A 21,964-nucleotide genomic window follows, 5' to 3' on the forward strand; every position below is an offset into this window, starting at 1 on the left:
TTGGCTGCCTCCACTCAGCTGTCAGGACCAAGGTGCTTCTGAGCTGTTGCTACCCTTTGGGAGCCCGTCAAACGATAGCCAGGTCCCTCTCAGGCAGTGTGGTGAAATGGTTACAAGAAAAGGGACTTGGCCAGAGGAAGACTTGGGGCTTGGGCCTGTTAAGTGAATAAACAAACAGCAAAGGAAAACGGCAACCCACTCCAGTATTGCCTGGGAAATCCCATAGGCAAAGGAGCCTGGTGGGCTACAGTCCATGGAGTTAAAAAAGAGTAGGACACATGGAATTCTCCAGGCAAGAATACTGGAGTGGGTCGTTCCCTTCTCCAGGGGATCTTCCCAACCCAGGGATCTAATCCAGGTCTCCCACACTGCCAGCAGATTCTTTACCATCTGAGCCACCAGGGAAGCCCAAATCACCACACTCATCCCCAAAAGAAAATGTGAAAATAAAATCTTGAAAATCCACTTAGCAAAAGAATGGCACTTGGGCAGGAGTTACATTTTCCTTTATTTTTCTTGAGAAGAGTGACAAACAACAGAAGTGGCTTTGAAGCAGGATATTTGGGGTACTTGTTAGGATGATGGTGGTTTGGGTGAGCTGGGCTCTAAAGACATCCTAGAGTAAACGCTAAACTGCTCTATCCACTAGATGCGACTCTACAGAAAAACCCCAGATTTGACCTCCGAGAAGTGATGCTGATGTGTACCCAGCTGCCTCCTCCCTTCCTGCCTCTGTTCCACCCATGCCACCAGAAGCCTGGATATGAGGGAGCCTTACACCCAGACCTAAGCTACCCGGCATTGTGTCTGACCCCTCTTCAGGTCTGCATCCCTCCTGACCCATCCTGAAGCCCACTCAGGGGCCCTTCACAGGTAAACATCTGATCCCAGTTGTCCTCTAAACACTTTCACGCTGTCCCCTCTCACAGCATCGCTGCAGGCTCCGGAAGTGACAAATGATTTAATGCCTATCTGAGCCAGACACCCCATGGGAAGGAGGTGTCACAAATGAGAAACCACGTGTTCCACAACCACCCAAGACAACTGCTTGAGAACAGCTATGCCTTCTATAGCCTCTTTAAGTACGACGGGGTAGACTCAGGCTGGGTTCATACGTGCAAAGAGCACTGGATTTGGAGTCAGGGATCTGTATTTGTGCAGCAGCTCCTAAACTAACTAACTGGCTGTGTGACCTGAATGAGGTCACTCAACCTCTCTCAACCCCTACTTCCTCCTCTTCAACACAATATCAGCAGCACAGGTCTGTAATTATGAGAGCTCACATATGCATTACCTTGTCTGGGCACTCAACAACAGAGTCTGTCAGTCAGGAACTTATCCTCAGTTTAGAGAGGGAATGGACTGAGCGAGAGTAAGGCAACTCAGGATCACCCAGCCAGGGCGTTCTCCTGGGCCCCAAAGCCAATGTCTGCGCCTTCTTAACTCATCACCTCCTCAGGGCAGTAGTGAGAAGCAAGTAAGATTACGCATGGTAAAGTCCTTTGTCATCTACAAAATGCTAATCAAAGGTCAAAGTAGTTGAGTCTTTTGGCTGATATTCGAGACATTGTCTAGGGGACAGAAAGCCATACATTTTTAAGAAGCAGAAATTCAAAACAAATTATATATATATAACACAAGACAAAAAATACATTTTTTCACATCATCCCACTAGTCCAGAAACAACCGTTCTGGTGAGAAACATATATCATCAGATAGGAGGGAGGGGCCAGGGTTCTGAGTTTGCCACAGAGTTCTGTCCTTGATGCATTTTTAAAAATATTTATCTATTTAGTTGGCTGCAATGGGTCTTAGTTGTAGCATGTGGAATCATTGTTTTTTTTTTTCAAGCTGTGGCATGCAAACTCTTAGTTGTGGCATGTGGGATCTAGCTCCCTGACCAGAGATCGAACCCAAGTACCCTGCATTGGGAGCACAGAATCTTAGCCACTTAACAACCAAAGAAGTCCCTGTACCTGATGCATTTTTGCCCCAGTAAAGTGATCACTCCCCTCCCTAGTGTTCAAGTCAAACCGGATTAGAATCTCAGTTTCTCTACTCTCAATTTGGATTTTTCCTAGAAAAGGATCCTCAGACAAGGATTTGAAAGAAGTGGTTTGCCTGGGAGGTGACCCCAGAAAATATTAGAGAATGGAGAAATGAGAAAAAAAAAAAAAAACAGGGGAAGAAGACAAAGAGAACGGAAAGATGGAAGGAAGATCGAGGAGGGAGGAAGGAAGGGAAGGAGGGAGAAAATAAAGAAGGAAGGAAAAAAAGAAAAATAGTTTTCCAGCCTGTACCACTGTGGACAACCAGAGCTGTATCCTGTAGGCCTGGGGGCTAACAAGAAGGCTTGTCTCCGTTACACTCCCCCCACACCAGGGTCAAGGGAGCTAGGGTATCTATCCACTAGCGCCCAACAGTCACTGGTTGAGAGCTGCTCTGGGGATGGGCACTCCCTCCCCAGCACTTCTGACCTGCCCCACAAGCAAGCAGAGAGGCTCAGGGCCAGAGAAAACCCTCAGGTGCTGACAGCTGGCAGTCTGGCTGGCAAGAGTGAAAGGTACATGCCCAGGGAATATGAGCAGGCACCGAACCATCTGCTGTGCTTGCTCACTGAGTGACCTTGGGAAAGTTACTTACCTTCTCTTATCCTATATTCTGCAGCCCTGAAATAGGGGTAAGAATGTCTTTCTCTCAGGATTGATAATAAGTACAGTCATATATGTAAGGGATTAGCTTAGTGCCAAGCTCGCAATAAAATCTCAATATATACTCATTGTTTTTAATCGACATTCTATAAAGTCTTCCTCCTTTTAGATGGTAGGAAACAAAGCAAACTGGGGAACTCTGTTTGGCCCCAGCACGCTCTGAACAGCCCATCACCACTTTCTCGTAGGCAGCCAGGCCCTCAGCGAATGGACCCGCCTCCGCACCAAAGGTCACAATACAGAGCCCAACAGGCTCCATGTCTAACGACAACAGAAAACCCTTAAAGGAAACCAAAACTAGATAAAGGAGGCATCTCCCTGGTCCCTTCCAGTCCCATCATTTTACTTTATAAAGAATTTTGGATGCAAACAGAGAATGAGACTTTTAATGCAGGCTGCTCTGTCTCCTTTTTGAGGTAGAAGAGCCCCCAAACAAACAAATGCCCATATCTAGATGACCTTGCCTAGGCCTATCCCTGAGGCAGGGGGCTGGATGCTGAGATCCTCCCAGCCCCTGAAGCAGGGTGTCCCAACGTGAGTTCCAACAGACACTAATGCCTCTGCTATGCTCCTTCAAAAACTGGCTCTGGGGTCAAATATGTCTGATAATGGCTTCATGCAAAAACCCCTTCTTGGCAAATTCTATGGCATATTAACATATGAAAAGCTTTAAAGTTCTACAATAAAGAATTCTGATCAAGCCAGTATTTCTTAAACTTACCTGACACAGGACTGAATGTGTGTATGTGAAACATTCAGCAACATCCCTCCAAAGGACAGTTAGTGGGAGCGTCTGGGCTAAAGGCAATGCTAAGTGCTCGGGCCCGGGCTGAGTCATCTCTGGACCCTCGTGGCCTAGCACGCGCCTGGTACACAGTAGGCACCTAATAAATGGTTGTTGTCTGAATGAATGGGGAGAAGGCTGAAAGAATGACTTAATAATGGTTTTCAAATCCGTGAAGGGATATAGTACCGGCACTGCCAGGCAACAGCTCTCTGTTTCCAAGAAGACACACGTTCTAAATTGCAGCAGGAGGTACTCTGGAAGCCCTGCTCGGAGTTTAGGATAACAATCCACCAAAATAGGCTCCAAGCCGAGCCGCATCGCTTCCTTCTGTGGAGGTGTTGGTCTAGCACTTCAGAACAGCCGAGAGTCTGCGCGCAGCCGTCCACCCACCCCACCACCCGTTCATTCATTCATTCAAACCCTCACTGAACACCTACTACGTGTCATGTACCGAGGTCCCTCAGGACCCCTTCCAAGAGCCAAGTGGGACTGTGGCAACCTGTGAGACAACCCCCAGGAAGCCCCTAAGGAGACGGAAGAGGAGGCCACCCAATGTGAGATCAAGAAGCCTCAAAGCCCAGAAGCAAGAGCCGATAACCCTCCCAGAGCAAGAAGTGTGTGTATGTATATGAGGTGGGGGGAAGACTGTCCAGGCTGACACATGAGGCAGGCCCAAAGAATAAAGCCACTACTGTCTCCCAGTGTTTGCTTGTTTACCCCCCTCTTCTTGTGACTATATCCCATTGTTCCAGACAGCATCCCTGCCCCCACTTCCAAGCTCTTCCCCTCCCCACACTCACAGCTCCAATCTCCTCTTCCTTGCCTGACATCCTACTGTTCCTCCTTCAAACCATCTCCTAGTTCCTGACCTCTTGCCTACCCCTGATCTCACTTTGCACATTCTGTACCACCCCTTCTGGACCTGGGGTATCCTCAGTGTTTTTCATATTCACTTACCAAATGAATGAGTAAACCAGGACTCAAACTAAGGTCTGTCTCTCTGCTGACCACCCTCACCACCACTACCACCACCAATACTGAGCCAAAGATTGCTTTGCCTCAATCAAGAGTAGGGGGATGGGAATGGCTGGGAGGCAGGATGGGAGGTACAGGCAATCTTTCCCACCCTCTCTCACCACTACCAGTCACCTTCCCCTCCGCATCCTACAACCAATATACTCACCAGCCCCACTGGGACATCTCCTAAGGGGCCTGCAAGTCTGCAGTGATTTTGTGACTTTTAAACAGAGACCAAGTTAGGCATGACGACAGACATCCCAAAAGACTCAGCAGGCATTCATGCTGTAGCAAGACATGAAACCATAAAATTCAAGGGTTGGATGTGAACTGAATGGTTATCTTGGCCAATGATCCCAAACCTAAGAGTTGGTCATCAAGATCAGCTAGAGAGCTTTGAAAACTAGATCCAAGCTGGCAAAAAATATAGATCCCTTCCTGGGACCCACCCCAGACCTTCAGAAGCAGAGTCTTCCGTTTCCTCAGTCCAGTCTCCCCTTGAACACCTCCACTGACACAGCTGGCTACCCCAGGGGGCTTTTGGTGTAATGGCTACAACCCCAGAGGCTGGAAAGTATCTTCTACCTGGATAAGGAAATGGTAACCCACTCCAGTATTCTTGCCTGGAGAATGTCATGGACAGGAGTCTGGCGGGCTACAGTCAAAAGGGTCCCAAAGAATCACACACGACTGAAAATTCAGCACGCACACACCTGGAGCTGAAATCTGTCTACTATTTCTACCCATTTACCCCAACTCTGCCCTTGGGAGCAACCAAAAATAAGTTCAGTCCCTCTTCTAACATCTGATAACAGGGATCCCAGCAATAAATAACACTTTGCCCGTGTTTCTGCTTTCTCACCTCCCAGCTAAACATCTCCCACTCTTTCAAGTGTTCTCTTAGAAGTCAAGGTTTCCAATCCCCTGACCAAACTAGTACCCTCCTCTAAATTCTAGAATCAAACATAGAATCTCAGATGGGGCCTCAGTCTTCCTATCAACTGGATATGCCCACAAGCCTGACCCTACTGGCCTTTTCCAACAGCTAGACCAAAATGCTGCTTCCCATGAAGCGCATGGTCTGTTAACTAGAAACTCCCAGATTTTGTTCATGATGTTGAAAGAGTTCTTCCCTGTCCTGGATTTGAATGTTACCTGGAGAAAAGAGGTGGGTGGGAGGGGAGTGGGGGGAGTAGAGCTTTCCAATTATCTTCATGGAGTTTTGCATTTGGGAGAGAAAATCAATACTGACTGCCCTCCACTAGCAAGCTCACCCCACCTGATAGGCATGGAGGAAAGAAAGATATGCTCAAGTGTAACTTATGTAACTGCACCCAAAGAATTTCTGGGCCACAGTCATATGGGACTCCAAGAGGAAACTGTTTCCATTCCCAACACAGAGGATGCTCCTGGGAAGTAAATGGCCATTGGCCAGATCTATCACAAGATAAATAAAGTTAACAGAGGTGCCAAGCAGGCCGCCATGACTGAAAGTCATCCGGCAAGAGGCCGTACACTCGCAGAGAGGCTCTCACCTCCCTCCCCCAACACACACCCCTCCCCTGGCTGGGCCCGAATGGGTGCTCCACAGCCCTACACCCTCTGACAGAGTAACTGTGGCCAGGGCCTGTCTGCACAGGACAGCTTCTGTCCAGGCCTTTTACACTGATTTTCAAAACTCTTCTGTGAGGCTGGGCAGGTTTTGGTGCTGGGGTTTAATGCATCGTTGGTGTCCTCTTTATAGACAGACATGAACACACTGTTCTGTGCTCCACAGCACACAGACCTCATGCTCTTGCTCCAGATTAAAACTTAGATAGAATTATTAACCGTCAACATTCCCAAAGCACAGCCGCTGACCGTTCTGCTCCTTGGCCAGGCCTCTGCCACTCCTGAAGTCCTCCCCACAGGCATCGAGACACCCCTATCTGGATGTGCCTAGATGACCTCCTGCCTAGAAGCCTTGCTGGACCCCCACCCTGAGGCTTGTGCCTCCCTCCAAGCACCCCCTCCCCATCGCAGAGATAAGGAGGCCACATAATCAAAACAATTAGCAAATACAATTAGCACTGAGGCAAAACAAGCAGACCCTCCCTGGCTACAGACTCAGAGCCACCCCCCCAACCCCAGCCTACTGTTGCTGCTGGGGTTCACCACGGCCAGATTTCTCCTGTCCAGAAATGTGGGTGATGGGGAAAGTAACTGGTGGTAGATGACCCCTGGTGTCATGCTGAAAGTGTGTGGCCTTCTCCACACCACCCAGCAAGCAGGGAGGCAGCGGCAGCCAGCAGGGCACACAGGGCAGACACGGTGACCCACCACCACACAGGCCTCTGGGCCAAGTTCCTGAGCGAGGTGGCGGCTCACCACAGGGCTTACCGGATGGCTGAGTGAGTGGGCAGCTCGGGCTTTTGAAAGGGAAGGGCGAGACTCCATGGGGGCAGGGGAACTGACCGCTCAAGTCTAGCCCCCAGGTTCATTTTGGAAAGTAGGGGCATGTGCATCCAGGGTACTTCCCTGGGGAGCCAGAGGTCAAGGTGAGAAGGTCGATCAAGGCCCAGAATCAGAAATGCAAACAGCCACAGGAAGTCAGCCACGAACAAAGAATAAACAGGACAGAGCTGTGATGATTTCCTTTCAAAGTCAACACAAAGGCTTCCCTTGGCCCACCTCCATAACCCAGGCCAGCACACACAACAGATATACACACACAAACACACACACGTGCACACACCTGTTCACGCACATGCACATACATACTAGAGCCTGCCCACATGACAGACAGACACCCACCCTTCAGCCACAGTAGTCATTTCTTGGTCTGCTTCCCCACCCCCATCCAGCCCAAGTACGGACACTCACATGTGCTCATGGTCACAGAACATCACTCACATAGCGCAACTGCCATTCTGATCACTGGAACAACTGGTGACAGTTGTGGGTTCAAACAGGCACAGAGGAGGAAATGCAGAAAATCACTGAGTTTCTTCAAAAGGGACCGAGGGAAGCAAGGAAAGAGCTGAAGACAGGCTGGGTAGGGATGGGTCAGCCCACACAAGGGCAACCTCTGACAGCTCTCCCAGGCTCACAGGGACCCATACAGGGTCAGAATCTTCTTTTCAAAAACTGTATCAGGTGGGTTTAATGCTGCTGCAGACTAATAATATCCCACATCTGAACAGGACTCTCTACTTTTCAAAGCACTCTTCCATCCATTATCACCTCCGAGAGTAACACTGGACAAGCAGAGACACTCATCTCCTTTGCCAAATGACTGTCCATCCCCATAAGACCCAAAGATGTTTTCTCCAAAATAATCTCTAATAGCTAAGCATATGTAATAGTTGTGTGAGCATACTTGTTTGTGTGTGAGTGCATGCAGAGGCTTTATGTAGCAGAGTGGGATACAGTCAAACAAAAATGAGGTTGCCATGGCAACAGGCTCCGGCATCATTGCAGCCTATTAACACAAGTGAGGAATGTGTTTGGCAGATGCTTGAGTGTTATTTATGGTATGGGTGTAGCAGAGGGACTTCTAACAGGCAAAGAAGGAAAAAAAAAAAAACAACCCATGACGCTCCTACTGTATCCCACCAAGGAGACGACAGTGAGACGAGCACAGAAGGCGAGGCTGAGAGGCTGCAAAACAGGGAGTAAGAGATGGGGAAGCAGAAAAGCAGGCAGGCAGAGGAGAGGAGAGCAACAGGGGACTGGAGGAGGAGGAAAGTGAAAGGAAGTGAGAGAAAAAGAGCGGGGTGGGGGGGTGAATACCAGGAGAAGAGCTGGAGCAGGGGATACAGCAAAAGGAAGAAACATCATCCCCCACCTTGGGGGATGCCAAGGGCTGCCCCACCTTGCCTCTCAGTTTCCTCTTGAGTAAAAACCATCAGGAGGCATCAGATAAGATACCAGATGTTTCTCCCTTCTAACTGGAGCAAAGGGCAGAGCCCAAGACAGAAGAGGGACAGGGAAAGAATAAAATACCGAGATCAGATACTGATGTTGAAGGTCTGAGCTGTGGGGCAGCTGGCAAGGGGACCAGTCTCTCATGAGAACTGAAAAAATGCCAACAGATTCCTGAGAGCCTACTCTGTGTCCAAGGTCATGGAGGCAGATTCCCAAAGCCCCAGTATTAAAAACCACACATTGCTGGCCCATTTACCTGGATGTGTATCTTCATCAAAGATAAGAATAAGGCATCTAACGGAGGCCATTCTCCAATACCTGCTACTCTGGGGTAACCTGAGGCAGAGGGTAATGCTTGATTGTCTCACTAATATTTCCCACCATCCAATAAGATTTGCTCAAGAAACACAAAGTTTATATCATAATTAGAAAGGCAAATGAAATACAAACCAAAAAAAGATAACAGTTTTGTCTTAAGTCAACTACAAAGAATGCTTGCATTCTGATTATCATGGACCATTTCTAACAAGTTCTGCTATACTCAGCACAGCAGGTCATGAGAAGTGCAAATGTATGCAAGAGCCTACAGACAGGGGAAGGTCTGAAGACCACAACTGGATAAAAGAAGCATGAGTTGGGAGGTGTGCAGCTGGGGAAAGAAGGGAGAGAGACTGGGCTGAGGAACTAGATGGGAAGTCAGTCAGCTGGCTCTGCCGCCGCAGTGGCACCTTCATGCTAAGATGGAGATGGAACACCCCAGGTCCAGCGCTGCCATCCTGGGACCTGACTCCAGTCTCCTGAAATCACTCACCTCGGATTGTCTAGGGCTGTAATCAGGCCCTGAGTCCCAACTCTGGTTTCAGTAAACACTCTGAATGATCCTGGAAACCTCTGCTGCTCCATGTGCATGCCATGCCTGTCTTTCTGCAGAAAAGCCATACGCACCCAAGCAACCTGCCTCCCATTCAAGCCAGGAACAACCCTCAAAGATAAAAAACTCATATGCCAGCTTGTGTCCCCAGCTCAAAACATTTGGAGCCTTTATAAGCACTAACAATAGCAGTTAACTTTTTTTCAAACCAGCTCTCAATAGGTTTTTCTCTTAAGTTTAAAGATGATCTGTAAAGATTTTTTTTCCTTCTGATCCCAGATCAGAAAAACTTCTTTAGCATCAACAACCCCAATTACTTCACTCATTGGAATACAACCAGTTAAGCAATTATGAAATCCCTATATATTCAACACAGTGCTAGATAAGGCAGAGATGGTAAGGAAAAACACATACACCTCAGGAATTCTGCATCCAAGGGGCTTACATTGGATGGGGAGTAAAACCAGGGGCACTCAGGAATAAGTAAGTGCCCCACCCTGTGGCTCTGACTCTGTTGTTGGCCATGCAGAAGAGGGAGAGGCTGACATGGCTGGAATGGAAGGAGGGCTCCTTGCAGAGGTGAGGCTTGGCACAGAGGGGGTAGAACTGGAAGGGTCATGCATTATCCTCTCATTTGCTAGACAAGGAACCTAGGGCACGGAGGGGCTGCAGATCCCCTCCTTCCCAGTCACAGAGTGCCTTGAGGGTACACCTGGAGTCCAGCGCCATGAAGCCCACACTGGCACTGTTTTGAGAAAGCCAGGGGGTACAGGACAGCCCCTGAAGAAACACACAGTCCTCAGTAGGATTGAAGTCCGAGAAAAGGCACTAAAAGTGGGGAGGCCATGCCTGGAATTCAGTTAGTTAAGAAGTTCTGTAGAGGAAGCAGATGCCCAGAGAGAGGTAGGGGGTGCAGTAGGATCTACAGTCAAGAGACTAGACTGCAGCAAGGGCCCATTTGACTCTCACAGCCAAGCTGCAGCACAACCAAGTAGGCTGAGCAGGGGCCAGTGGAAGAGGCCAATGGCGCCACGGACAAGGGCACTGCTAAGGGGAGAAAGTGTGCTTGTCAGAAGAGCCAATCTCATCAAGGTCACCATGGCAAGCACGCCTTCCTCTCATAAGTCTTCAGAAGAACCACCAGTTAACCAGACAGAAGTTTTATTTCCTCCTTATCCCATCATTGGAGGCTCACCTAACTCATCCCAGAAGTGATAAAAAGCTCCCACCACAACTAATAACCAGGAGCACCCACATGGAGGGGTCCTGACATAGGACACTAGCTTTCTGCTCAGGCCAGGAGAGGACTGTCCACCCAAAAGGTTGCTTCCCACTTTTGCTGAAGGCAGCTCTTTGGCTTGTGGGCACTTTCACAAAGGAAACACATTTGTCAGTCTTCCCTCAATTTCAGGTATATTTCCAGCTTTCAAACCCCCAGTCTCAGGCAACTGGCAGGGTTACCCTTTCTCCTCCCTAAGACTAGGCAAGGAGTTCCTAGGGTTTCCCCTCATCAATCCTCCATCTAGGACTCAACTGACTCACTACATCCAGGACTCACTACAAACTATCAGTGGCTCTCCCCAGGGAGAGGTTGGAGAGGGATTAGAGGGTCCAGTCACTTTGGTCAGGGGCCATATATACAGGGACAGAAGCATAGGAAGAGAAGGGGACCTCTCCAAATAATTTTCTCCTCCAACCCTCCTTCCTCATTAGCATCCCTACAATAATGGATAGGGTTTAGTGTGTCTATCAGCGGGAAGATTACATAGAAGAGCACCCTTTTTGTAAAGGAAGATGCTGGGGCTCAGAGTGCGGGGTCAGAGGCTAGAAGACACCACACAGCTGACAGAGCCATGTCTCTCTGGATCTTCTCACCAGTTTAAAGGGTGAAGGTGGCTTGCCTCTCTTTGGAGTCAGGCCAAGGCCTGCACACCCTACTATACAGTCCCTGTGCCCAGGTGGGCCCCTACCTGCTTGAGCAGGAACTGATCCTGGGCGTTGGTGCGCAGGGCGATGGCCAGGTGGAGGGCGGACAGGAGCACCCCGCTGAGTACCGCAGCCCGCATGCGCACGGGCAGGAGCGTGTAGATCGTATAGATGAAAAACACAGTCCACCAGATGCCCTCGGAGGCACTGCGCGGCTGGGGCAGCAACAGGCCCACCACCTGGACGGCCAGCACCACGGCGATAAGCGCGTAGCAGGCCAGGCCCATGTGGTCCTGGTGGAAGGCGGCGCGGTTGCAGAGCACGGCCATAACGAGGATCACACCCACGGCGGCCGCTAGGACGGCCAGGTAGGGCAGCTGCAGCGGGGGCCGTGCCGCGTGGAAGGCCAACATGACTAGGCACACGAGCACCAGCACAGCCATGAGCATTGTGAGGCTGCTCTGGTTCAGACGGAAGAAGTAGCGCTGGTACAGCCGCTCCAGCTTGTCCGATGGGAACTTCTTAGAGCGGAATATCTGCAGCAGTGCCAGGCAGCAGGCGCCCAGCGACAGCACCGCGCCAGGCCCCGCGCCCGAGCCTGCCGAGCTGCCCCCATCCCCGGACCCTTCGTCTTCCTCGACGGCGCCGGGCTCCAGATCGTCGGCCGCGCGGCCCTTGCCACGCCGCTCCTCCAGGCCTAGCTCCACCGAACGGGGGCGCACCTCCGTCCCGCCCGCTGCGGCGGCCGCAGCCGCCGAACCGCCGCCGCTGCCCGCAGGGGGCGCCCGGGTGCTGCCCCCGCCGGCCGCGCCCCGCCGCTGCCGCCGGCTGCCGCGACCGCAGTCGTCGCCGCCGCGCTCCTGCCAGGCCGACTTGGAACGGAAGCTGAAGCCGAAGCCCCCGGCCAGGGGGTCATCGCCACTCAGCGGAGGATCGTCTTCGTCGTCGCTGCGCCAGCGGCTGGCCAGGCGCTGTTGCTGCTGCGGGGTCACCGCCCCCCCAGGTCTCTTGGTGGAGCCGCGGGCCGAACCCCCGGGGGCTTGGGGGTAGCCATTGGCGCGGGAGTCGGCCTCTCCCCACGCGGAGCGGTGTTCCGGGCCTCCCCGGGACGCCGGCGCCGCCGCTGTCTGCGCCGCGTAGCCCGGGGGGCTCACGCTTTTGGAGCTGGACATCCCCCCCTCGGCCTCGTCGTCTTCTTCCTCCTCCCCCGGAGGCCGGGCCGGGGGTCTCCAAGGGGAAGGTGGACGGCCGAGCAGGGGGACCAGGCTGGGGTCACACGTCGGGGGCGGCCCGGGGCCCTGGGCAGTAGCGGGGCATCTTGGCACCCCCGTCCTGAGCGGAGAAGGAGGGCAGCGGGAGAGCGAAAGGGAGGCAGGCACAGCCCCGAGGTGAGAAGTGGCTGAAAATCCGCGTCGGGAGCCCCAGGTCCGAGAGGGAGTTGGCTCCGAGCTGGGGCAGCGGGGACTGCTGGAGCTGCTGAGCCGCGCGCAGAGGGACGTCCGGACTCCTGGCTCGCGTCGAGCTCGACAAGGACCGGAGTTGCGGACGAGGCGGGACGGAGAGGTGTCCTTGCGGGCGGCACCTCCCCGGGGCTTGCAATGCCTGGGCGCGGCACTCGCAGACTCTGCCTAAGCGGAGACCAGCGGCACGCACGGCGAGAAGGCAGTTAGGACGGCTCGGCAGGGGTCCCGGCGTGGAGACGAAGTGGGCGCCCTTCCCTCGCGGCGGACTGGGAGCGACTGGGAGGTGCGGGCGCCAGCCAGCATTATTTTCTTACGAGGGGTGGGGAGGTGGGATGGGGGGGTGGAGAGGACGGGGGAGGGGGCGGCGGGCGGAGCAACAGCTCCAGAGCCCTGCGGGGAGGGTCCTGGAGCCCAAGGGCGCCGTCGCCCTCATCCCCCACCACCTCCCGCGGCGAGAGTGGGAGCTTGGCCCCGGCCAAAGCCGAGCCCAGCCTTCAGCGGGTCCGCGCAGGGGGCGGGGGCGAGGACCGGCTCCTGCAGCGCGGCCCTTCCCCTCTCGCCTACCCCTTCCCCCAAAACGGAGCGGGGCTGGCCCGGACCCGCCGGCCCAGGAGGGCTGTCGTGCCGACTCCTCAAGCCCCAGGCTCCTTGCCGCCGGCTGCGGGCCCACCGCGGCCGGGCGCAGAAGGACTAGGCTGAGGGCGGAATCCGGCGCAGCGCCGCCGCCGTTCCGCCCCAACGCAGGCGGGCTTCTCCCAGGGAGCACGGCATCCAGAGATCGAGAGCCGGGACTCAGATGCAGCCAGCAGAGAGGGGCCGGCCAGAGAGCCGCTGCTGCGCCCCGGGGGCGCTCCGGGGAGAGCCGCGGGAGCCGGGCTCGCGGCGCGCCATGCACGCCTCGGGCCCTGCGCTGCTCCGGCCGCTCGCGCCGCTCCTTCCTTCTCGCCCGCTTGCCGCCGCCGCCGCCGCCGGAGCGCCCTCCGCATCCCCTCCTCCCGCCGCCTCCCCGCCCCCCGCGCCGCTCGGGCCTCGGCTCACAGAGGCGCGCGGCCGCCTCCGCCCCCGACCCGGCCGCGGCCCCCGCCTCGGCGCCCCGCCGGCATCCTCAGGCCCGGCCTCGTGAGCTGCCCTTTACTGTGGGGGCCCTGGCTCCCCTTCCTCACCTAAAATTCTCTCTGCGTCCCCTCCCTCCCTGGCGCCTGGAGCCGCATCCAGCCCGCGGTCCCTTCGCCCGACCTGGGTGGCATGCGGTCCTCCCTCGCCCCTTGCTTGGGTTCCTGCGCCCCTAGTCCTAGCTCCCCTCTTTTGTATCCCCCTTTAATCCCCCATCCCCCCATTCAACCCAACTTCAGCCCCCGCGCTGCGCCCCCCTTCCCTGGCCCGGCTCGATTGGCCGCTTCCTGAGCTGTCAGACTTGAGTCCGGCGCTCTTATTGGGCGATTCTCGGGCCGGGCGGCTGTGCCAAAGGAGGGCGCACCGGGCCGGGGGCGCCCAGGCAGCGACTGCCGCAGGGAGCCGAAGACCAGAGTCCCTGGAGGGCCAGAGGGGCCCAAGAGCCAGACCCGGAAATGGACGGGAGAGATGGAGAGACTGAGGATCTCTGAGGCCCAGGAAGACAGTTACGGGAAAGATGGAGATGCAGTTGGTGAGGCCGATGCAACCAGGGCTGGGCGGACAGGAATGCTTTGGTGGATAGTTACAGAGCAAGAACCCCGCAGACAGCATTCCGAACACCTGGCGTTTGTGAAGAGCTCTCTCTGCTCGTTCGTATGTTATTATTATTATTGTTGTTGAAATCTCATTTGATACCCCTCAATAACCCTGGGTTGTGACAGGGAACAGTGTCCAGGTGATTATTCCCAGTTTACAGGTGCAGAAACTAGAGCTTCAGAGCTTAATTAACTTGCCATGGGCCGCACAGTTCTCCTGACTTGGAACGGAAAGATCTTTCGTCAGCTCCAGGCTGGCTCCTTACCTAGCAAGGTGTTATCAGGAGGGATAGGCACCAGAGTAAGGTGGAGATGCCCCGCTGGAGGGGGGCCAGATGCTCCTACACAGCGATTAAGAGGCAGGAGTGGAGAGGAATTTTCTTTGGGTTAAAGGACCTAGGCCTGTGGAATGAGGTACCTATCCAATTCTTACCCCAAGCAGTCCTGCTGGAAGTTCCCGCAGCCTAAACTCTGGACAGATGGGGAACAATCACCTCTAATCCCAGGAGGGAGAAACAAGCTTCACTTTCTTCCTTCAGCTCTCCCTGTGGAGGTTCTGACAAAGAGACTAGAGGCCTGGGTGAGCCTCCCATCCTTTCTCTATCAGTCATCTCTTTGGAAATTGGAAGATAAACCTTCCCAGAGTCGCAAATTGGGAGGAGAACCATTCCAAGAGATCTGAATAAACTAACCCTAGAGTATTCCAGCGTTTGAGTAATCAATCCCTGATTAGCAAAGACTTAAAAAGCCTGAAGCCTGAATTTAGCCAACAAACAGTCAAAGAGCACCCTCTATGTGCAAAGCACCGTGCTAGGTGCTTCAGGGATGGAGAGGTTACCCACCTCTGGTTACAGTCGGGGAGGGAGAGCAGCTAGATGCTAACTCCAGTTCAGAACACAATTCAGTCCATATTCAACAGAGAACCAGAGAGAGTGTTTTGGGGGGTTGGAGAGACAAGGCATTAATTCCTACTGTAGGCACCAAAAAGAGGTTGAATCTGGAGCCAGCAGAATAGGAGTCAAGAGAAAAAGAGAATGGACTGATATTAAACCACAACAATGTGTCTGTGAATCTTATTGTCATATAACCCTTTTGAGGAAGATGTCATTTTCCCCACTATAGATATGAGAAAACCAAAACAGAGAATCAAAGTTTGCCCAGTTTGTAGCAGAAGGAAACCTAGGTTCAGTCTACTTGTACTCTACCACACAGCCGTGTAACAAATATGATATAAGAACACCCAGACTGGCAGCTGCATGGACAGAAACCAGATGGCCTGAGGTATTAAGGTGGTTGGGTTCCATCTTTGATCTCCTTCTCATTCCCTAAGCTCTCCCTAGGTCGTTCCTTTCCATTTTATTCACAATTTTTTTTTTTATAACCATCATCTTATAATAAAAGCTATGTATGATTAAATGTGGGAAAACTGGAAAAAAGAAAGACAAAAGAAAGCACTTATAAATTACAACACCTAGCAAGAACCATTAACATCTTAATTTTCCTCTTAACAAAAAACGGGACTTTTTACAAAGAGTTGTAGAATCTGCTTTTTTTCTACTAGGCAAAATATGTGGATTTTTTTTATACCAATAAGCATCCATCTACAATACGCATTTTATTGTCTGAGCAGAATTCCATTGCATGAATATAGCAAAATTTATTTAACCAGTCTCCTACTGTTGGACATTTTTCACTGTCATAGCAGTTTATAAAAAGTTTCCACTCTTTTACTGTTATAAACAATGAGCATTTTGTAGATAAATCTTCACACACATCTTTAATTGTATCCTTAGGAGAAATTCCTACAAGTACTATTGCTGAGCCAAAAGATAAACATCTTTTCACTAAGGTATTTCTGAAATCTGAATCTTAAGCCCCTGCCTCCCCTTCTTAGTTCCAGTCTTACCTACCCCTGTCCACTGGAGAAATCCCTATGGCTGTTCCTTGGTATCCACCAACACCCTAGATTCATTTTGTCTAAAACTAAGGTCACCACCCAAGAAGCTTTCTCCTCCGTCTGTTTTCTCGCCCCTGGTGGAATTAGCATCTGCCCAAATCCTGGATCTTAGACCAGTGAGCCCTCTTGTCCCGATTCCCATAGTCCTGCAACCATACCCATGTCTTTTCACATCTGTCTCTTCCACGTTCTCTGGCTACTACCTTTGCCCAGGTCCTCCCTTCTCCTTGCCTGGCCAGTTACCAACTCTCCCTTCTTGCCATCCAGTCTGTCCTCCACTTTGTTCCCATCTGATCATACATGTCACACCCAACTGCAAACTGTCCAAAAAACTTCCTACCCGCCAGCTTTCAGTATCCACCACCTCCCCACATCATCTAGCCACCCCTAAAGGATTCTTTAAACCTCTGCAGAGATCACTCTTCACATACACCCCCAGCACAACCAAATTTATAGCACCTCTGCGATGCCTCTCTAAAGCCTCTTCCCTCCGCGCTCCCAATCCCAGGCTAGGCACTCCCTCCTCCTCAGCTCCCAGCACACCTTGCTTTTCTCTTTTATTGCACTTGTCACATTGTATTGTCTTGACTTGTTTTCAGAACTGTTTCCACAGTCTGTTGAGCTCCTTGAGGGCAGAATTGATATCTTTCTCATTCTTGTGCCCGGTACCTGGCATATAGGAGGTACCCCTTAGCTGTTTGTTGGATAAACAAATGGTACATCTGGGGAATAGTGATGAGAGTGGAGTCTGAGGGGTGGGGTGGGGTGCAGGGAGTGCGCTGGCAATTGTGCGTGAAGATGGAAAAGTGGGTTGGGCTCTTTAATACTCTGTTGGAGGAGCGTGGGCTTCAGTTTAAAAACAGGGAAGGATGCCTGAATTGGGGGAAAAAGGTTGGGCTGTTATGTTTTGGGAGGCAGACTCTGGCAATGTTGTAACTAGCTTGGAAAAGCAAGATTTAAAAGCAGAGGGGACTAGTCAGGAAGCTATGTCAGAGAAGGTATAGATGGAGCCCAGAAGTGGCATGGCGATGGGAATGATGCCTTTGGCTGGAGGACGGCTGTGAAGGGCTGACAAGGAAACCCAGGGGTTGTCTATGGCCATACCACCCTGACCGGCCTGATCTCGTCTGATCTCAGAAGGTAAGCAGCGTCAGGCCTGGTTGGTACTTGGATGGGAAACCCAGGGGTCAACCAGTGTGTAGAGGAGGAGTTCGAAAGGTCAGATGAAAACCGAGAAGGGTGGGGGTCACAAGGGCAAAAGGCTGAAACTTTTTTTTTTGCCTACAATGGGTCTTAGTCCCGGCTGGCGGCCCTCGACCTCTTTGTTGTTGCTGTGAGCCCCTTTCTCTAGTTTTGGTAATGGGGGCTACTTTCCTGTTGTGATGCATAGGCTTCTTATTGCAAATGGGTCTCTTGTTGTGGAGCACAGGCTCTAGGGCACATGGGCTTCAGCAGTTGAGCACGGCTCAGTAGTTGCAGCTCTTGGGTCTAGAGTGCGGTCTCTAGTAGTTGTGGTGCAGACTTAGTTGCCTTGCAGCATGTGGGATCTTCCCCGACCAGGGATCAAACCCATGTCCCTTGCGTTGGCAGGCAAATTCTTAACCAGTGGACCACTCAGGAAATCCTGAAAGGCAGAGGTTTTGAAGAGCAACTCAGGATGGGCACCTAGCTGTTGTCATCAGATAGGAGCGGACCCAAGGACCACCTCGGGGCTCTGTCTGAAGTGAGCACTTGGTTTGCAAGGAGAGGTGCCTATGCACTCCAGGGCACAGCAGGCCCTTTGGGAGATCTGCAGACCCTTTTTCCAGCCATCTGCCCCTTGTACCTCAGTTACCCTTCAGGACTTCATTCTTCATTTCCCACAGACTTCTTTTTGAAAGAATAGTTGTATTTTGGAAATTAAAATACTAATATTTTAGAATGTTTAGAAATATTTGTAGAAGTGAGTCTCAGTAATCCTTTTTACCTAAAAATACCTTCCTTCCTCACAGAGCTTCCTCACAGGGGGATAGTGTAAGCACTATCTCACCATTAAATAGTCATGCTTTGGGATGACAATCATTCCCTAAAAGTGAATGCAGAAAATCTAGGGACAGAAAGTAGATTAGTATTTGTTTAGGCCTAGAAAAGAGGAGGAATGGAAAGTGATGGCTAATAGGTAAAAAATTTCTTTGGAGGGTCGGGTCATGAATTAGATTATGGTGATGTTTGCACAACTCGAGAAAAATACTGAAAGTCATTGAACTGCACTTTAACCCAACTGGGTGAACTTTGTGGTATATAAATTATATTTCAAGAAAGTGGTTGAGGGGCTTCCCTGGTGGCTCATGGATAAAGAATCTGCCTACCAATGCAGGAGACATGGGTTCAACCCCTGATCTGAAAAGATCCCACATGCATCAGGGCAGCTAAACCATCACATCACAACTATTGAGCCTGTGCCCTAGTTGGGAGCTGCAATTACTGAGCCCACATTCCACAAGTACTGAAGTTCAAGTGCCCTGGAGCCCATGCTCTGCAACAGGAGAAGCCACCAAAATGAGAAGCCTGCACACTTCAACTAGAGAGTAGCCGCCTGCTTGCTACAACTAGAGAAAAAGCCCGCAATGAAGACCCAGCACAGCCAAAAAAAATCTGGTTGAAAAATTTATTGCAGATGCTTCTGGGAGATTGAAGGATTTATGCCAGGACTGCCAGTCATTATTGTTAGTGTAGACAAGTTTACTCAGGCTTCTCCCTCTAATGCCAAAACAAGTTTTTCTCACTGACAGAAAGGTTGCTTGCTCTTTAGGAGCAGGAATGGGTTAGGGAGAGGAACAAGAGAACACTTGAGACCGCTAAGCAGCTCCAAGGCAAATGGAAGCAGAAGAGGGCATGGGCTCAGGAGCAGGAAGGAGGAGTGCAGAAATGACAGCCAGTTAGGAATTGGAGGTTAAAAATAAACTTCCCCTACTGCCTGGGAGAGCCCTAAGAGGTCTTCACAAGGAAATAAAGAACTCTAAGAACCCTAGGCTTTCTCAAGGGTGGAAGAATCTTAAAGATCATCTAATTCCCTGGGTCAGTCCCTGGGTCAGGAAGATTCCCTGGAGGAGGAAATGGCAACCCACTCCAGTATTCTTGCCTGGAGAATTCCATGGACAGGCTGCAGTCCATGGGGTCGCAAAGAGTCAAACACAACTGAGCAACTAACACACAATTTCCCAAAGGTATGTCACCCTCCTCTGGATATTTGCATTTTGAGAGCAAGCCCTATGCCTAAAACTAGATGACTTACCTTTCCTTTGAGGAACTAACTTACTATCCCCAAGTCAGAGAGTAGCTAACAGGATGGAACATTGTGTGTCTGGAGGTAGGTCAACCATGGAGGCGTGGGGCCCTGTGTCTTTGCCACTGGGCACAGATGGCTGAGGTTCCTGGGAGCCACCCTCCACCCTAACCCGTCCCCCACAAGGAGTTCTGAGGAGGAACCAAGGACCTCTGACTTCCTTAGCTTGGAAATTGGGGATGGTAGTTTGTAATTGACCATAGGGAATTGGGCCCTAGATTTTTCCAGACTCTACACTCACCTCCAGACCTCTGGGCCTCAGGGAACAGGAAATATTCAAAGAGCTCAGATTGTAGCAGAGGTGGAAATGGCTGATAATAGCTTGATCTGCCACTCTCGCAGGTGTTGACATTTGCATTTTAATGGAGGCGGTTAATGCCTTCAGCTGAAGGAGTGACTAATATGTTCTTCCAACTGCTGCTGGAGGTAATGGGAGACCCTTTGTGGCCCAGGGCATTTTAAATGCCCTCTAGTCACAATACTAGATTACTCCTGATGGGCAGCTGCCAACCTTTGGATTCTAATATCCATATTCCATGCTTTATCTTTGATCCTGTTCTTGATTTTGCTTTCTTGAACTTACTTCTGAATCTCATTTTCCTAAAAGTATGGGAACATCCTTATGAACCATTATTCTTTAAACACTCATAAACTAATTGTCCATTTCAAGCAGAAAACTTGTGCTGGACACAGTTGAGTGGCGGGAACCCAAGACGTACGCCAGCAAAATGCTATCCTCAAGAAGTCGGAGGTGAGAAAGTCACAGAAAGCTAGAGAACAGCGCAGCACCAGGGGAGATGGGCCATGCAGCTTATGCCAAGTGCTACTTAAACAAAGAGGCTGAGAACTGTAGGAGGAAGTGTTCTGATAGGCTTGGGTGAGCAAGAAGGACTTCTCGGAGAGGTGAGAAGCCGAAAGTATGTGTGGGAGTTGGATATACAACAACTGAATAGAGTTTTGAGGATTCAAAACATTCCTCTAGTCACAAAAGACCATGTATTTTATGATCCTATTTATATGAAATGTCCAAAAGAGGAAAATCTATAGAAACACAAAAGAGATCAGCGGTTGCCTAGAACTTGGAGGGAATGGGTGGGGGAAATGGGGATTAATTGCTCATGCGTACAGTGGGAGGGTGAAAGCTGTTCTGAGATTGTGGGGATGGTTCCACATCTCTACTGCTAAGTCACTTCAGTCGTGTCCGACTCTGTGCGACCCCATAGACCGCAGCCCACCAGGCTCCCCCGTCCCTGGGATTCTCCAGGCAAGAACACTGGAGTGGGTTGCCATTTCCTTCTCCAATGCATGAAAGTGAAAAGTGAAAGTGAAGTCGTGTCTGACTCTTCTCGACCCCATGGACTGCAGCCCGCCAGGCTCCTCCATCCATGGGAGTTTCCAGGCAAGAGTGCTGGAGTGGGGTGCCATTGCCTTCTCCGACATCTCTAACTATACTAAAAAAAATTGCATTTCATACTTTGAATGGGTGAACTTTATGGAGTATAAATTATATCTTAATAAAGCTGTTTAAAAATGGGGAAGTGGGATCCAGAAAGACCATTCCTTCAGTAATTCCACTTCAGTTATACCCTAGTTTCAGGTTCCTGGTCTTTTCCTGTATGAAGGCTCTTTCTTTCTTTTTTGCTGCACTGCACAGCTTATGCGATTTTAGTTCTCCAACCAGGGATTGAACCCAAGCCCTCGGCTGTGAGAGTGTGGAGTCGTAACCACTGGACTGCCAGGCAATTCTCTGAAGATTCCCCCTCTTTTTTTTTGCCGCACCACATGGCATGTGGGATCTTAGTTCTCCAACCAAGGATCAAACCTACATCCCCTGCCTTGGTAACATGGAGTCTTAACCACTGGACTGCCAGGGAAGTCCCTGAAGGCTCCTTTTCAAGGCAAAAAAATTTCCAGGACCTCAACGTGGTGTTTATGTACCTTTAGTTAAGAACATATATAGTGGTAAAAAGCTATTATAAATTTATTAATTGATTTTCATTTGGTAAATGAATTAATACTTTACTAATCCCAGTAGTATTTATATATGCTAGAAAAGTGATTCTGTATTTGTAGCCAAGCATCTTATGCCTACAAACAAGGCTTAGTGGCCCTCTCTCAAAATCTCCTTGGTTCTTTGGGGTTTTCAACCCACAGTTTCAGAATCCTGGTCTGTGCTCTACCAAGGCATGTTTAATTCAGCTTCCCTGTCAGGTGACTGCCAATGGGGGGGGGATCCATTAGCAGAAAATATGATACAATTTCCATCCTATGATGTGTCTGCCTCTTCAGCTG

General features: G+C 51.0%; 2 protein-coding genes across 5 annotated transcripts in view; one reads left to right on the forward strand and one right to left on the reverse strand.

Moving 5' to 3' along the window:
* Window positions 1–12,965, reverse strand: part of ADCY5 (adenylate cyclase 5) — a 158,982-nt gene extending 146,017 nt beyond the window's left edge. Inside the window, exon 1 of the mRNA XM_061407337.1 lies at window positions 11,263–12,965. Within this exon, the coding sequence (XP_061263321.1) occupies window positions 11,263–12,390 (1,128 nt within the window). The 5' untranslated portion in view covers window positions 12,391–12,965. The remainder of the gene's footprint in view (window positions 1–11,262) is intronic.
* Window positions 12,966–13,013: 48 nt separating this feature from the next.
* On the forward strand, window positions 13,014–21,210 carry LOC133241629 (WAS/WASL-interacting protein family member 3-like). Of its 4 annotated transcripts, none has more exons than XM_061407565.1 (2): window positions 13,014–14,970; window positions 15,513–21,210. In XM_061407565.1, exon 1 carries the CDS (start codon window positions 13,014–13,016, stop codon window positions 13,968–13,970), a length of 957 nt encoding a protein of 318 aa, XP_061263549.1. In that variant the 3' UTR covers window positions 13,971–14,970; window positions 15,513–21,210. The 4 variants fall into 4 exon arrangements, with proteins under 4 accessions (XP_061263549.1, XP_061263680.1, XP_061263623.1 ...); XM_061407696.1 differs by having other exon boundaries at window positions 13,014–14,448; window positions 20,346–21,210; XM_061407639.1 differs by lacking the exon at window positions 15,513–21,210 and having other exon boundaries at window positions 13,014–14,448; window positions 14,830–15,091.
* The last annotated feature ends 754 nt before the right edge of the window (window positions 21,211–21,964 follow it).

The sequence above is a fragment of the Bos javanicus genome, chromosome 1 (assembly GCF_032452875.1).
Source record: "Bos javanicus breed banteng chromosome 1, ARS-OSU_banteng_1.0, whole genome shotgun sequence".
Taxonomy (NCBI): domain Eukaryota; kingdom Metazoa; phylum Chordata; class Mammalia; order Artiodactyla; family Bovidae; genus Bos; species Bos javanicus.

Bases quoted from the DNA above. Each gene is read 5' to 3' on its own strand.
- LOC133241629 (XM_061407565.1), top strand. From the start codon at position 13,014: ATGGGGGGGTGGAGAGGACGGGGGAGGGGGCGGCGGGCGGAGCAACAG.